Genomic DNA, 13,156 nt, shown 5'->3' with positions numbered 1-13,156 from the left:
CAACATGATCCTACCTAAAAACAAAGGTTTCCAAATCATCTTATCTTAATATCTTTCTAAGATATTAAATGGCATAAAGCAACTATTCCGTGTTACTACCTTTTCCAAGCTCTTCTTTGAGATTTAGTAACAGATTGGTTGCCTTATTCCTTGAGATCTGAAAATGAATGAAAAAATTGTTTGCAGTGCAGTATAACAGATTATATGCCATGCCATCTGGTTATAGAATGAGTGAGGAAGTTAGGGAAAAGTGAGGTAAAATAATAATTTTCACAGAAATTGACTCCAACACTCTTTGTAAGAGTTAATAGCAAAAATCAAATGAATTTAGAGGATGTCAAGTAGAAAAATATTATGTGAGGAATTTAGGACTATTGCTGAGGACTTGAGTGTTAGGAGATTAGGGGCTTGTGATTCCAGAATTTGGGGGCTTGTCTTTCATGATGGGGAGGAAAAGGAAAGTGTGAGTAAGAAACAGAATTAGAGCCAGAGTACCCAGGATAGTCTGCAACATTATACCTTACAGGAGGACTCAACTACAAGAAAACTCAGTGTTGCTGAGAGCACCCAAGAGGAAACAGAGGTGAGCAGAACATACACAAACAAAATGGTGGGTAGGAAGGACATATCTGGACAATTATTCTACAAGATGGCTACCGATTCTTTGTCACAGAATGATCTCTCCCCAGTAGGAAGAAAAGACAAAATTACTTTGACCAAGATGACTGTTAGGCTTGCATTGCTGGTCAGCATTCAACCACAATTCCCCTACTACCAAAAGGGGGTTGAACTTTCTTGAAACACTATCTGAAAGTGTTTATTCCTATTCCACTTTGGAAAGGGGTTTTGAATGCTCGGCCACAAACACAACCAGGCAAGAACCACCTGCAGCATGACATTACCTAATGCAACCTCTGATTTCAGATTGCTTACCTTGATGGTTTCTTGGTTATTTTAATAGTGAAATTCAAGTACAAAGGAATGGCAGTAGATAACAAAGTCTACCTATTTTATTCCTACTTGATCAGGGAAGAAAGTTTAAGAAAAAAGCCAAAATACAAAGTTTTCCAAATAATTTTATCTCAATGTCCTTTATATGATTTTAAAAGGCATGAAGCAACAGTTCTGGATTACTACCTTTTCCAAGCTCTTCTTCAAGATTTAGTAACAGATTGGTTGCCTTACTCTTTGAGATCTGAAAATGAATGAAGAAATTGGTGGCAGTGAAGTGCACGAGATTATGTGCCATACCATTTGTTCTCATAGAATAAGTGAGGAAATTAGAAAAAAGGAGGAAAAATATGTTTTCCAAAAAATTGACTCCAACACTCTTTGCAAGAGTTCATAGCAAAAGTCAAATGAATACGGAAGATGTCAACTAGAAAAATACTAAGGGAGAAACTTAGGACACTTACTCTGAGGGCTTAGATGTTAGCAGATTAGGGGCACATGATTCTGGATTTTGGGGGCTTGTCTTCCATGACGGGGATCAAAGGAAAGACTGAGTGAGAAACACAATGAGACCCAGGGTACCCAGGATCGTCTGCAACATTATACATTACAGGAGGACTCGACTACAAGAAAACTCAGTGTTGCTGAGAGCACCCAAGAGGAAACAGATGTGAGCAGAACTAACAAAAACAAAATGGTGGGTAGGGAGGATACATCTGGACAATTATTCTACAAAGTAGCTACAAATATTTTATCACAAAGTTATCACTCCCCAGTAGGCAGAAAAAGTAAAAAATACAATGACCTAGATGACTCTTAGGCTTTTATTGCTGGTCAGCATTCAACCCCAATTACCCTACCACCAAAGAGAGGTTGAACTTTCTTGACACATTATCTGAAAGAGTTCATTCCTACTCCACTTTGGGAAAGGGGTTTTGAATGCTCAGCCACTAAAATAACCAGGCAAGAACCACCTTCAGCATGACACTACCTAATGCAACCTCTGATTTCAGATTGCCTACGTTGGTGGTTTCTTGGTTATTTTAATGGTGAAATTCAAGTTCTAAGAAATGGCAGTGGATAGCAAAGTCTACCTAACTTTAGTCCTACATGGTCAGGGAGAAAAGTATAAGAAAAAAAGCCAAAATACAAAGTTTTCCAAATAATTTTATCTCAATGTCCTTTATATGATTGTAAAAGGCATGAAGCAACAATTCTGGGTCACTACCTTTTCCAAGCTCTTCTTTGAGATTTAGTCACAGATTGGTTGCCTTATTCTGTGAGATCTGAAAATGAATGAAGAAATTGGTGGCAGTGAAGTTCAAGAGATTTCGTGCCATGCCATTTGTTCTCATAGAATAACTGAGGAAATTAGAGGAAAGCAGGCAAAATTCAATGTTTTCCAAAAAATCAACTCCAACACCCTTTGTAAGAGTTCATAGTAAAAGTCAAATAAATAGAGATGTCAAGTACAAAAAATGCTAAAGGAGGAATTTAGGACACTTACTCTGAGGGCTTAGATGTTAGCAGATTAGTGGCATATGATTCTGGATTGTGGGGGCTTGTCTTCCATGATTGGGAGGAAAGGGAAAGACTTAGTAAGAAACACAATGAGAGCCAGTGTACCCAGGATCGTCTGCAACATTATACATTACAGGAGGACTTGACTACAAGAAAACTCAGTGTTGCTGAGAGCACCCAAGAGGAAGCAGAGGTGAGCAGAACTAACAAAAACAAAATAGTGGGTAGGGAGGACACATCTGGACAGTTATTCTACAAGGTAGCTACAAATTCTTTGTCACAGAATTATCACTTCCCAGTAGGCAGAAAAAGTAAAAAATACTATGACCAAAATGACTGTTAGGCTTGTAATGCTGGTCAGCATTCAACCCCAATTACCCTACTACCAAAGAGAGGTTGAACTTTCTTGACACATTATCTGAAAGAGTTCATTCCTACTCTACTTTGGGAAAGGGGTTTTGAATGCTCAGCCACTAAAATAACCAGGCAAGAACCACCTGCAGCATGACACTACCTAATGCAACCTCTGATTTCAGATTGTCTGCCTTGGTGGTTTCTTGGTTATTTAACAGTGACATTCAAGTAAAAAGCAATGGCAGTGGATAGCAAAGTCTACCTAACTTTAGTCCTAATTGCTCAGGGTGAAAAGTATAAGAAAAAAGCCAAAATACAAAGTTTTCCGAATAATTTTATCTCAATGTCCTTAACATGATTTTAAAAGGCAAGAAGCAACAATTCTGGGTCACTATCTTTCCAATCTCTTCTTTGAGATTTAGTAACAGATTGGTTGCCTTATTCTTTGAGATCTGAAAATGAATGAAGAAATTGGTGGAAGTGAAGTGCATGAGATTATGTGCCATGCCATTTGTTCTCAAAGAATAATTGAGGAAATTCGAGGAAAGTAGGCAAAATTCAATGTTTTCCAAAAAATCGACTCCAACACTCTGCAAGAGCTCATAGCATAAGTCAAATGAATGGAGAAGATGTTAAATGCTATGGGAGGAATTTAGGATACTTACTCTGAGGGTTTAGGTGTTAGCAGATTAGGGGCACATGAGTCTGGATTTTGGGGGCTTGTCTTCCATGATGGAGATGAAAGGAAAGACTGAGTGAGAAACACAGTGAGAGCCAGAGTATCCAGGATCGTCTGCAACATTATACATTACAGGAGGAATTGACTACAAGAAAACTCAGTGTTGCTGAGAGCACCCAAGAGGAAACAGAGGTGAGCAGAACTAACAAAAACAAAAAGGTGGGTAGGGAGGACACATCTGGACAATTATTCTACAAGGTAGCTACCAATTCTTTGTCACAGAATTATTACTCCCTAGTAGGAAGAAAAAGTCAAAAATACTATGACCAAGATGACTGTTAGGCTTGTATTGCTGGTCAGCATTCAACCCCAATTACACTACTACCAAAGAGAGGTTGAACTTTCTTGACACATTATCTGAAAGAGTTCATTCCTACTCCACTTTGGGAAAGGGGTTTTGAATGCTCAGCCACTAAAATAACCAGGCAAGAACCACCTTCAGCATGACACTACCTAATGCAACCTCTGATTTCAGACTGTCTACGTTGGTGGTTTCTTGGTTATTTTAATGGTGGAATTCAAGTTCTAAGAAATGGCAGTGGATAGCAAAGTCTACCTAACTTTAGTCCTACATGGTCAGGGAGAAAAGTATAAGAAAAAAAGCCAAAATACAAAGTTTTCCAAATAATTTTATCTCAATGTCCTTTATATGATTGTAAAAGGCATGAAGCAACAATTCTGGGTCACTACCTTTTCCAAGCTCTTCTTCAAGATTTAGTAACAGATTGGTTGCCTTATTCTGTGAGATCTGAAAATGAATGAAGAAATTGGTGGCAGTGAAGTTCAAGAGATTACATGCCATGCCATTTGTTCTCATAAAATAATTGAGGAAATTAGAAAAAAGCAGGTAAAATTCATTGTTTTCTAAAAAAAATGACTACAAAACTCTTTGCAAGAGTTCATAGTAAAAGTCAAATGAATAAAGAAGATGTCAAGTACAAAAATGTTGTGGAAGGAATTTAGGACACTTACTCTGAGGGCTTAGATGTTAGCAGATTAGTGGCACATGAGTCTGGATTTGGGGGCTTGTCTTCCATGATTGTGAGGAAAAGGAAAGTCTGAGTGAGAAACACAGTGAGAGCCAGAGTATCCAGGATTGTCTGCAACATTATACATTACAGGAGGACTTGACTACAAGAAAACTCAGTGTTGCTGAGAGCACCCAAGAGGAAGCAGAGGTGAGCAGAACTAACAAAAACAAAATGGTGGGTAGGGAGGACACATCTGGGCAATTATTCTACAAGGTAGCTACAAATTCTTTGTCACAGAATTATCACTCCCTAGTAGGAAGAAAAAGTAAAAAATACTATGACCAAGATGACTGTTAGGCTTGTATTGCTGGTCAGCATTCAACCCTACTACCAAAGGGAGGTTGAAATGTCTTGCAACACTCTCTGAAAGACCTCATTTTTTCTCCTCTTTGGGAAAGTAGTTTTGAATGCTCAGCCACTAAAATAACCAGGCAAGAACCACCTGCAGCATGACACTACCTAATGCAACCTCTGATTTCAGATTGCCTACCTTGGTAGTTTCTTGGTTATTTTAATGGTGAAATTCAAGTACAAAGGAATGGCCGTGTATAACAAAGTCTACCTAATTTCATTTCTACTTGGTCAGGGAGGAAAATATAAGAAAAAAGCCAATATACAAAGTTTTCCAAATATTCTTATCTCAACATCGTTTATAAGATTTTGAAAGGCAGGAAGCAACAATTCTGGGTCACTACCTTTTCCAAGCTCTTCTTTGAGTTTTAGTAATAGATTGGTTGCCTTATTCTTTGAGATCTGAAAATGAATGAAGAAATTGGTGGCAGTGAAATGCAAGAGATTAAGTGACATGCCATTTGTTCTCAATGAATAATTGAGGGAATTAGAAAGAAGCAGTCACAATTCAATGTTTTCTTAAAAAAATGTCTACAAAACTCTTTGCAAGAGTTCATAGGAAAATTCAAATAAATAGAGAAGATGTCAACCACAAAATTGCTAAGGGAGGAACTTAGGACATTTACTCTGAGGGTTTAGGTGTTAGCAGATTAGGGGCACATGATTCTGGATTTTGGGGGCTTGTCTTCCATGACGGGGATCAAAGGAAAGACTGAGTGAGAAACACAATGAGAGCCAGGGTACCCAGGATCGTCTGCAACATTATACATTACAGGAGGACTCGACCACAAGAAAACTCAGTGTTGCTGAGAGCACCCAAGAGGAAGCAGAGGTGAGCAGAACTAACAAAAACAAAATGGTGGGTAGGGGAGGACACATCTGGACAGTTATTCAACAAGGTAGCTACAAATTCTTTGTCACAGAATTATCACTTCCCAGTAGGCAGAAAAAGTCAAAAATACTATGACCAAGATGACTGTTAGGCTTATAATGCTGGTCAGCATTCAACCCCAATTACCCTACTACCAAAGAGAGGTTGTACTTTCTTGACACATTATCTGAAAGAGTTCATTCCTACTCCACTTTGGGAAAGGGGTTTTGAATGCTCAGCCACTAAAATAACCAGGCAAGAACCACCTGCAGCATGACACTACCTAATATAACCTCTGATTTCAGATTGAATACCTTGGTAGTTTCTTGAAATTCAAGTACAAAGGAATGGCTGTGTATAACAAAGTCTACCTAACTTCATTTCTACTTGGTCAGGGAGGAAAATATAAGAAAAAAAGCCAATATACAAAATTTTCCAAATATTCTTATCTCAACATCCTTTATAAGATTTTGAAAGGCAGGAAGCAACAATTCTGGGTCACTACCTTTTCCAAGCTCTTCTTTGAGTTTTAGTAACAGATTGGTTGCCTTATTCCGTGAGATCTGAAAATGAATGAAGAAATTGGTGGCAGTGAAGTTCAAGAGATTACATGCCATGCCATTTGTTCTCATAGAATAATTGAGGAAATTAGAAAAAAAGCAGGCAAAATTCATTGTTTTCTAAAAAAAATGACTACAAAACTCTTTGCAAGAGTTCATAGGAAAATTCAAATAAATAGAGTAGATGTCAACTACAAAATTGCTAAGGGAGGAACTTGGGACACTGACTCTGAGGGCTTAGGTGTTAGCAGATTAGTGGCACATGAGTCTGGATTTGGGGGCTTGTTTTCCATGATTGGGAGGAAAAGGAAAGTCTGAGTGAGAAACACAGTGAGAGCCAGTGTACCCAGGATCGTCTGCAACATTATACATTACAGGAGGAATCGACCACAAGAAAACTCAGTTTTGCTGAGAGCACCCAAGAGGAAGCAGAGGTGAGCAGAACTAACAAAAACAAAATGGTGGGTAGGGAGGACACATCTGGACAGTTATTCTACAAGGTAGCTACAAATTCTTTGTCACAGAATTATCACTTCCCAATAGGCAGAAACAGTCAAAAATACTATGACCAAAATGACTGTTAGGCTTGTAATGCTGGTCAGCATTCAACCCCAATTACCCGACTCCCAAAGGGAGGTTGAACTGTCTTGACACACTCTCTGAAAGAGTCCATTCCTACTCCACTTTGGGAAAGTAGTTTTGAATGCTCAGCCACTAAAATAACCAGGCAAGAACCACCTGCAGCATGACACTACCTAATGCAACCTCTGATTTCAGATTGCCTACCTTGGTAGTTTCTTGAAATTCAAGTACAAAGGAATGGCTGTGTATAACAAAGTCTACCTAACTTCATTTCTACTTGGTCAGGGAGGAAAATATAAGAAAAAAGCCAATATACAAAATTTTCCAAATATTCTTATCTCAACATCCTTTATAAGATTTTGAAAGGCAGGAAGTAACAATTCTGGGTCACTATCTTTTCCAAGCTCTTCTTTGAGTTTTAGTAACAGATTGGTTGCTTTATTCTTTGAGATCTGAAAATGAATGAAGAAATTGGTGGCAGTGAAGTGCACGAGATTATGTGCCATGCCATTTGTTCTCATAGAATAATTGAGGAAATTAGAAAAAAAGGCAAAATTCAATGTTTTCTTAAAAAAATGACTACAAAACTCTTTGCAAGAGTTCACAGCAAACTTCAAATAAATAGAGAAGATGTCAACTACAAAATTGCTAAGGGAGGAACTTAGGACACTGACTCTGAGGGCTTAGGTGTTAGCAGATTAGGGGCACATGAGTCTGGATTTTGGGGCTTGTCTTCCATGATTGGGAGAAAAAGGAAAGTCTGAGTGAGAAACACAGTGAGAGCCAGAGTATCCAGGATCGTCTGCAACATTATACATTACAGGAGGACTCGACTACAAGAAAACTCAGTGTTGCTGAGAGCACCCAAGAGGAAGCAGAGGTGAGCAGAACTAACAAAAACAAAAAGGTGGGTAGGGAGGACACATCTGGGCAATTATTCTACAAGGTAGCTACAAATTCTTTGTCACAGAATTATCACTCCCTAGTAGGAAGAAAAAGTCAAAAATACTATGACCAAGATGACTGTTAGGCTTGTATTGCGCAGGTCAGCATTCAACCCTACTACCAAAGGGAGGTTGAACTGTCTTGCAACACTCTCTGAAAGAGCGCATTTTTTCTCCACTTCGGGAAGGAGGTTTCTGAATGCTTAGCCACAAAATAAGCAGCCAAGAACTACCTGCAGCATGACACTACCTAATGCAATCTCTGATTTCAGATTGCCAACCTTGGTATTTTCTTGGTTATTTTAAAAGTGAAAACCAGGTACAAAGGGATGATGACTGTTAGTCTACCTAACTTTATTCCTACTTTGTCAGGGAGGAAAGTATAAGAAAAAAGCCAAAATACAAAGTTTTCCAAATTAATTCTCAATGTCCTTTGCAAGATTTTAAAAGGCATGAAGCAACAATTCTGGGTTATTACCTTTTCCAAGCTCTTCTTTGATATTCAGTAACAGATTGCTTGCCTTATTCCTTGAGAGGAGAAACTGAATGCAGAAATTGGTGGCATTGAAGTGCAAGTGTTTATCATGGCCATGCCATTTGTGCTCATAAAATTACAGAGGAAGTTTGAAAAAGGCAGGAAAAATGCTAAGTTTTCCAACAAATCAACTCCAACCCTCCTTGCAGCAGTTTGTAGTAAACATGAACTGAATTGAGAAGATGTCAAACAGAAAAATGTTATGGGAGAAATTTAGTACACGTTGAGGGCTTTAGTTTTTAGCAGTTTAGGGGCTCATGATTCTTGATTTCAAGAAAGACTGAATAAGAAACAGAATGAGAATCAGAGTACCCAGGATAGTCTGCAACATTATCCATTGCAGGAGGACTCAAGTACAAGAAAACTCAGTGTTGCTGAGAGCACCCAAGAGGAAAAAGAGGTGAGCAGAACTAATAGCAACAAAATGGCGGGGAGGGAGGACACATCTGGACAACTATTCTCCAAGTTGGCTACCCATTCTTTGTCAAGGCATTATCATCTCCAGTAGTAATAAAATCCCCAAATTACTATGATTAAGGTGATTCTTGGCCTCACTGGTTAGCATTCAACCGTACATGCACAAAAAAGTTATGGGAGGAATTTTAGGACTCTTGCTCAGGACTTAGGTGTTGGAAGTTTAGGGGAATATAATTCGTGATTTCTGGGACTTGACTTCCATGATGAGGAGGGAAAGGAAAGACTGAATAAGAAACAGAATGAGAGCAAGAGTACTCAGGATACCCTGAAACATTATACCTTACAGGAGGACTCAAGTACAAGAAAACTCACTGTTGCTGAGAGCACCCAAGAGGAAACAGAGGTGAGCAGAAGTAACAGCAACAAAATGGTGGGAGGGAGGACACATCTGGACAATCATCTTCCAAGGTGGTTACCCATTCTTTGTCATGGAATTATCACCCCCCAGTAGGAAGAAAAGCCAGAAATGCAATGACCGAGATGATTCTTAACCTGTATTGCTGGTCAGCATTCAACCCTATTTATCCTACTAGCAAGTAAAGGTTGAACTTTCTTCGTACATTCTATGAAACTTAGCTCATTTATTCTCCATTTTGAGAAAGAGCTTTCTGAATGCACAGCCACAAAAATAACCAGCTAAAACCCACCTTCAGCATGGGCCTACCTAATGCAAACTCTGATTTCAGATTGCCTACTATGGTGGTTGGTTATTTTAAAAGTGAAATTCAGATTGAAAAGGATGGCAGTGGATAAGAAAAGCTCCCTAACTTAATTCTTACTTGTTGAAGGAGGATTGCATAAGAAAAAAAGCCAAAATACTTTGTTTTCTAGCCATTTTATCTCCATGTCCTTTGCAAGATTTTAAAAGGCATGAAAGAAAAATTTACTACCTTTTCCAAGTTCTCCTTTGAGATTAGTTAACACACTTTATGAATTATTCCTTCAGAGATGAAAACAAATGAACAAATTGGTGGGAGTGTAGTGAAAGTTGTTACTTGTGTCATACACATATAACATGAGTGAGGAAGTAAGAAAAAAGGCAGGCAAATTACTAATTTTTCCAACGAAATGCACTCCAACATTCCTTCGACAAATTTCGAGCTAATGGGAAGGGAATTGAGAAGATGTCTAGCACAAAAATGTTATGGGAGGAATTTTAGGACTCCTGCTCAGGGATTTGTTGTTAGCAGTTTAGGGGCACATAATTCTCGATTTCTGGGACTTGCCTTCCATGATGAGGAGGAAAAGGAAAGTGTGAGAAACAGAATGAGAGAGAGTGCCCAGGATAGCCTGAAACCTTATACATTACAGGAGGACTCATCTTCAAGAAAACTCAGTGCTGCTGAGAGTACCCAAGAGGAAAAAGAGGTGAGCAGAAGTAACAGTCACAAATTGGAGTGTAGGGAGGACACATTTGGACAATTATTCTACAAAGTGGCTACCCATTCCTTGTCACTGAATTATCACTCTACAGAGTTACTAGGATCAAGATGATTCTTGACCTTTCTGGTCATCATTCAACTGTATTTACCCTCCCACCAAGCACAAAAAAGCTTTGTGAGGAATTTTAGGACTCCTGCTCAGGGATTTGGTGTTAGCAGTTTAGGGGCACATAATTCTCGATTTCTGGGACTTGCCTTCCATGATGAGGAGGAAAAGGAAAGTGTGAGAAACAGAATGAGAGAGAGTGCCCAGGATAGCCTGAAACCTTATACATTACAGGAGGACTCATCTTCAAGAAAACTCAGTGCTGCTGAGAGTACCCAAGAGGAAAAAGAGGTGAGCAGAAGTAACAGTCACAAATTGGAGTGTAGGGAGGACACATTTGGACAATTATTCTACAAAGTGGCTACCCATTCTTTGTCACTGAATTATCACTCTACAATAGGAATAAAAGCCCCGAGTTACTAGGATCAAGATGATTCTTGACCTTTCTGGTCATCATTCAACTGTATTTACCCTCCCACCAAGCACCAAAAAGCTTTGTGAGGAATTTTAGGACTCCTGCTCAGGGATTTGGTGTTAGCAGTTTAGGGGCACATAATTCTCGATTTCTGGGACTTGCCTTCTATGATGAGGAGGAAAAGGAAAGTGTGAGAAACAGAATGAGAGAGAGTGCCCAGGATAGCCTGAAACCTTATACATTACAGGAGGACTCATCTTCAAGAAAACTCAGTGCTGCTGAGAGTACCCAAGAGGAAAAAGAGGTGAGCAGAAGTAACAGTCACAAATTGGAGTGTAGGGAGGACACATTTGGACAATTATTCTACAAAGTGGCTACCCATTCCTTGTCACTGAATTATCACTCTACAATAGGAATAAAAGCCCCGAGTTACTAGGATCAAGATGATTCTTGACCTTTCTGGTCATCATTCAACTGTATTTACCCTCCCACCAAGCACAAAAAAGCTTTGTGAGGAATTTTAGGACTCCTGCTCAGGGATTTGGTGTTAGCAGTTTAGGGGCACATAATTCTCGATTTCTGGGACTTGCCTTCCATGATGAGGAGGAAAAGGAAAGACTGAGTGAGAAAGAATGAGAACCAGAGTACCCAGGATAGCCTGAATTCTTATACATTACAGGAGGACTCATCTTCAAGAAAACTCAGTGCTGCTGAGAGTACCCAAGAGGAAAAAGAGGTGAGCAGAAGTAACAGTCACAAATTGGAGTGTAGGGAGGACACATTTGGACAATTATTCTACAAAGTGGCTACCCATTCTTTGTCACTGAATTATCACTCTACAATAGGAATAAAAGCCCCGAGTTACTATGATCAAGATGATTCTTGACCTTTCTGGTAATCATTCAAATGTATTTACCCTCCTACCAAGCACAAAAAAGCTTTGTGAGGAATTTTAGGACTCCTGCTCAGGGATTTGGTGTTAGCAGTTTAGGGGCACATAATTCTCGATTTCTGGGACTTGCCTTCCATGATGAGGAGGAAAAGGAAAGTGTGAGAAACAGAATGAGAGAGAGTGCCCAGGATATCCTAAAACCTTATACATTACAGGAGGACTCATCTTCAAGAAAACTCAGTGCTGCTGAGAGTACCCAAGAGGAAAAAGAGGTGAGCAGAAATAACAGTCACAAATTGGAGTGTAGGGAAGACACATTTGGACAATTATTCTACAAAGTGGCTACCCATTCTTTGTCACTGAATTATCACTCTACAATAGGAATAAAAGCCCCGAGTTACTAGGATCAAGATGATTCTTGACCTTTCTGGTCATCATTCAACTGTATTTACCCTCCCACCAAGCACAAAAAAGCTTTGTGAGGAATTTTAGGACTCCTGCTCAGGGATTTGGTGTTAGCAGTTTAGGGGCACATAATTCTCGATTTCTGGGACTTGCCTTCCATGATGAGGAGGAAAAGGAAAGTGTGAGAAACAGAATGAGAGAGAGTGCCCAGGATAGCCTGAAACCTTATACATTACAGGAGGACTCATCTTCAAGAAAACTCAGTGCTGCTGAGAGTACCCAAGAGGAAAAAGAGGTGAGCAGAAGTAACAGTCACAAATTGGAGTGTAGGGAGGACACATTTGGACAATTATTCTACAAAGTGGCTACCCATTCTTTGTCACTGAATTATCACTCTACAATAGGAATAAAAGCCCCGAGTTACTAGGATCAAGATGATTCTTGACCTTTCTGGTCATCATTCAACTGTATTTACCCTCCCACCAAGCACAAAAAAGCTTTGTGAGGAATTTTAGGACTCCTGCTCAGGGATTTGGTGTTAGCAGTTTAGGGGCACATAATTCTCGATTTCTGGGACTTGCCTTCCATGATGAGGAGGAAAAGGAAAGTGTGAGAAACAGAATGAGAGAGAGTGCCCAGGATAGCCTGAAACCTTATACATTACAGGAGGACTCATCTTCAAGAAAACTCAGTGCTGCTGAGAGTACCCAAGAGGAAAAAGAGGTGAGCAGAAGTAACAGTCACAAATTGGAGTGTAGGGAGGACACATTTGGACAATTATTCTACAAAGTGGCTACCCATTCCTTGTCACTGAATTATCACTCTACAATAGGAATAAAAGCCCCGAGTTACTAGGATCAAGATGATTCTTGACCTTTCTGGTCATCATTCAACTGTATTTACCCTCCCACCAAGCACAAAAAAGCTTTGTGAGGAATTTTAGGACTCCTGCTCAGGGATTTGGTGTTAGCAGTTTAGGGGCACATAATTCTCGATTTCTGGGACTTGCCTTCCATGATGAGGAGGAAAAGGAAAGACTG

The 13,156-nt window shown here is 39.4% G+C and overlaps 1 protein-coding gene across 1 annotated transcript in view; it reads left to right on the top strand.

Moving 5' to 3' along the window:
- The window catches only part of LOC100020542 (sodium-coupled monocarboxylate transporter 1-like), a 229,483-nt gene extending 219,058 nt beyond the window's left edge, over window positions 1-10,425 (top strand). The window contains exons 28-38 of the mRNA XM_016425807.2: window positions 527-583; window positions 1,565-1,648; window positions 2,609-2,665; window positions 3,641-3,697; window positions 4,687-4,743; window positions 5,723-5,779; window positions 6,756-6,812; window positions 7,784-7,840; window positions 8,783-8,839; window positions 9,203-9,259; window positions 10,228-10,425. Of these exons, the coding sequence (XP_016281293.2) occupies window positions 527-583; window positions 1,565-1,648; window positions 2,609-2,665; window positions 3,641-3,697; window positions 4,687-4,743; window positions 5,723-5,779; window positions 6,756-6,812; window positions 7,784-7,840; window positions 8,783-8,839; window positions 9,203-9,259; window positions 10,228-10,410 (780 nt within the window). The 3' untranslated portion in view covers window positions 10,411-10,425. The remainder of the gene's footprint in view (window positions 1-526; window positions 584-1,564; window positions 1,649-2,608; window positions 2,666-3,640; window positions 3,698-4,686; window positions 4,744-5,722; window positions 5,780-6,755; window positions 6,813-7,783; window positions 7,841-8,782; window positions 8,840-9,202; window positions 9,260-10,227) is intronic.
- Window positions 10,426-13,156: the final 2,731 nt, after the last annotated feature.

Source organism: Monodelphis domestica, chromosome 5 (genome assembly GCF_027887165.1).
Source record: "Monodelphis domestica isolate mMonDom1 chromosome 5, mMonDom1.pri, whole genome shotgun sequence".
Lineage (NCBI taxonomy): Eukaryota > Metazoa > Chordata > Mammalia > Didelphimorphia > Didelphidae > Monodelphis > Monodelphis domestica.
This window is presented reverse-complemented; position numbering and strand designations above follow the sequence as displayed.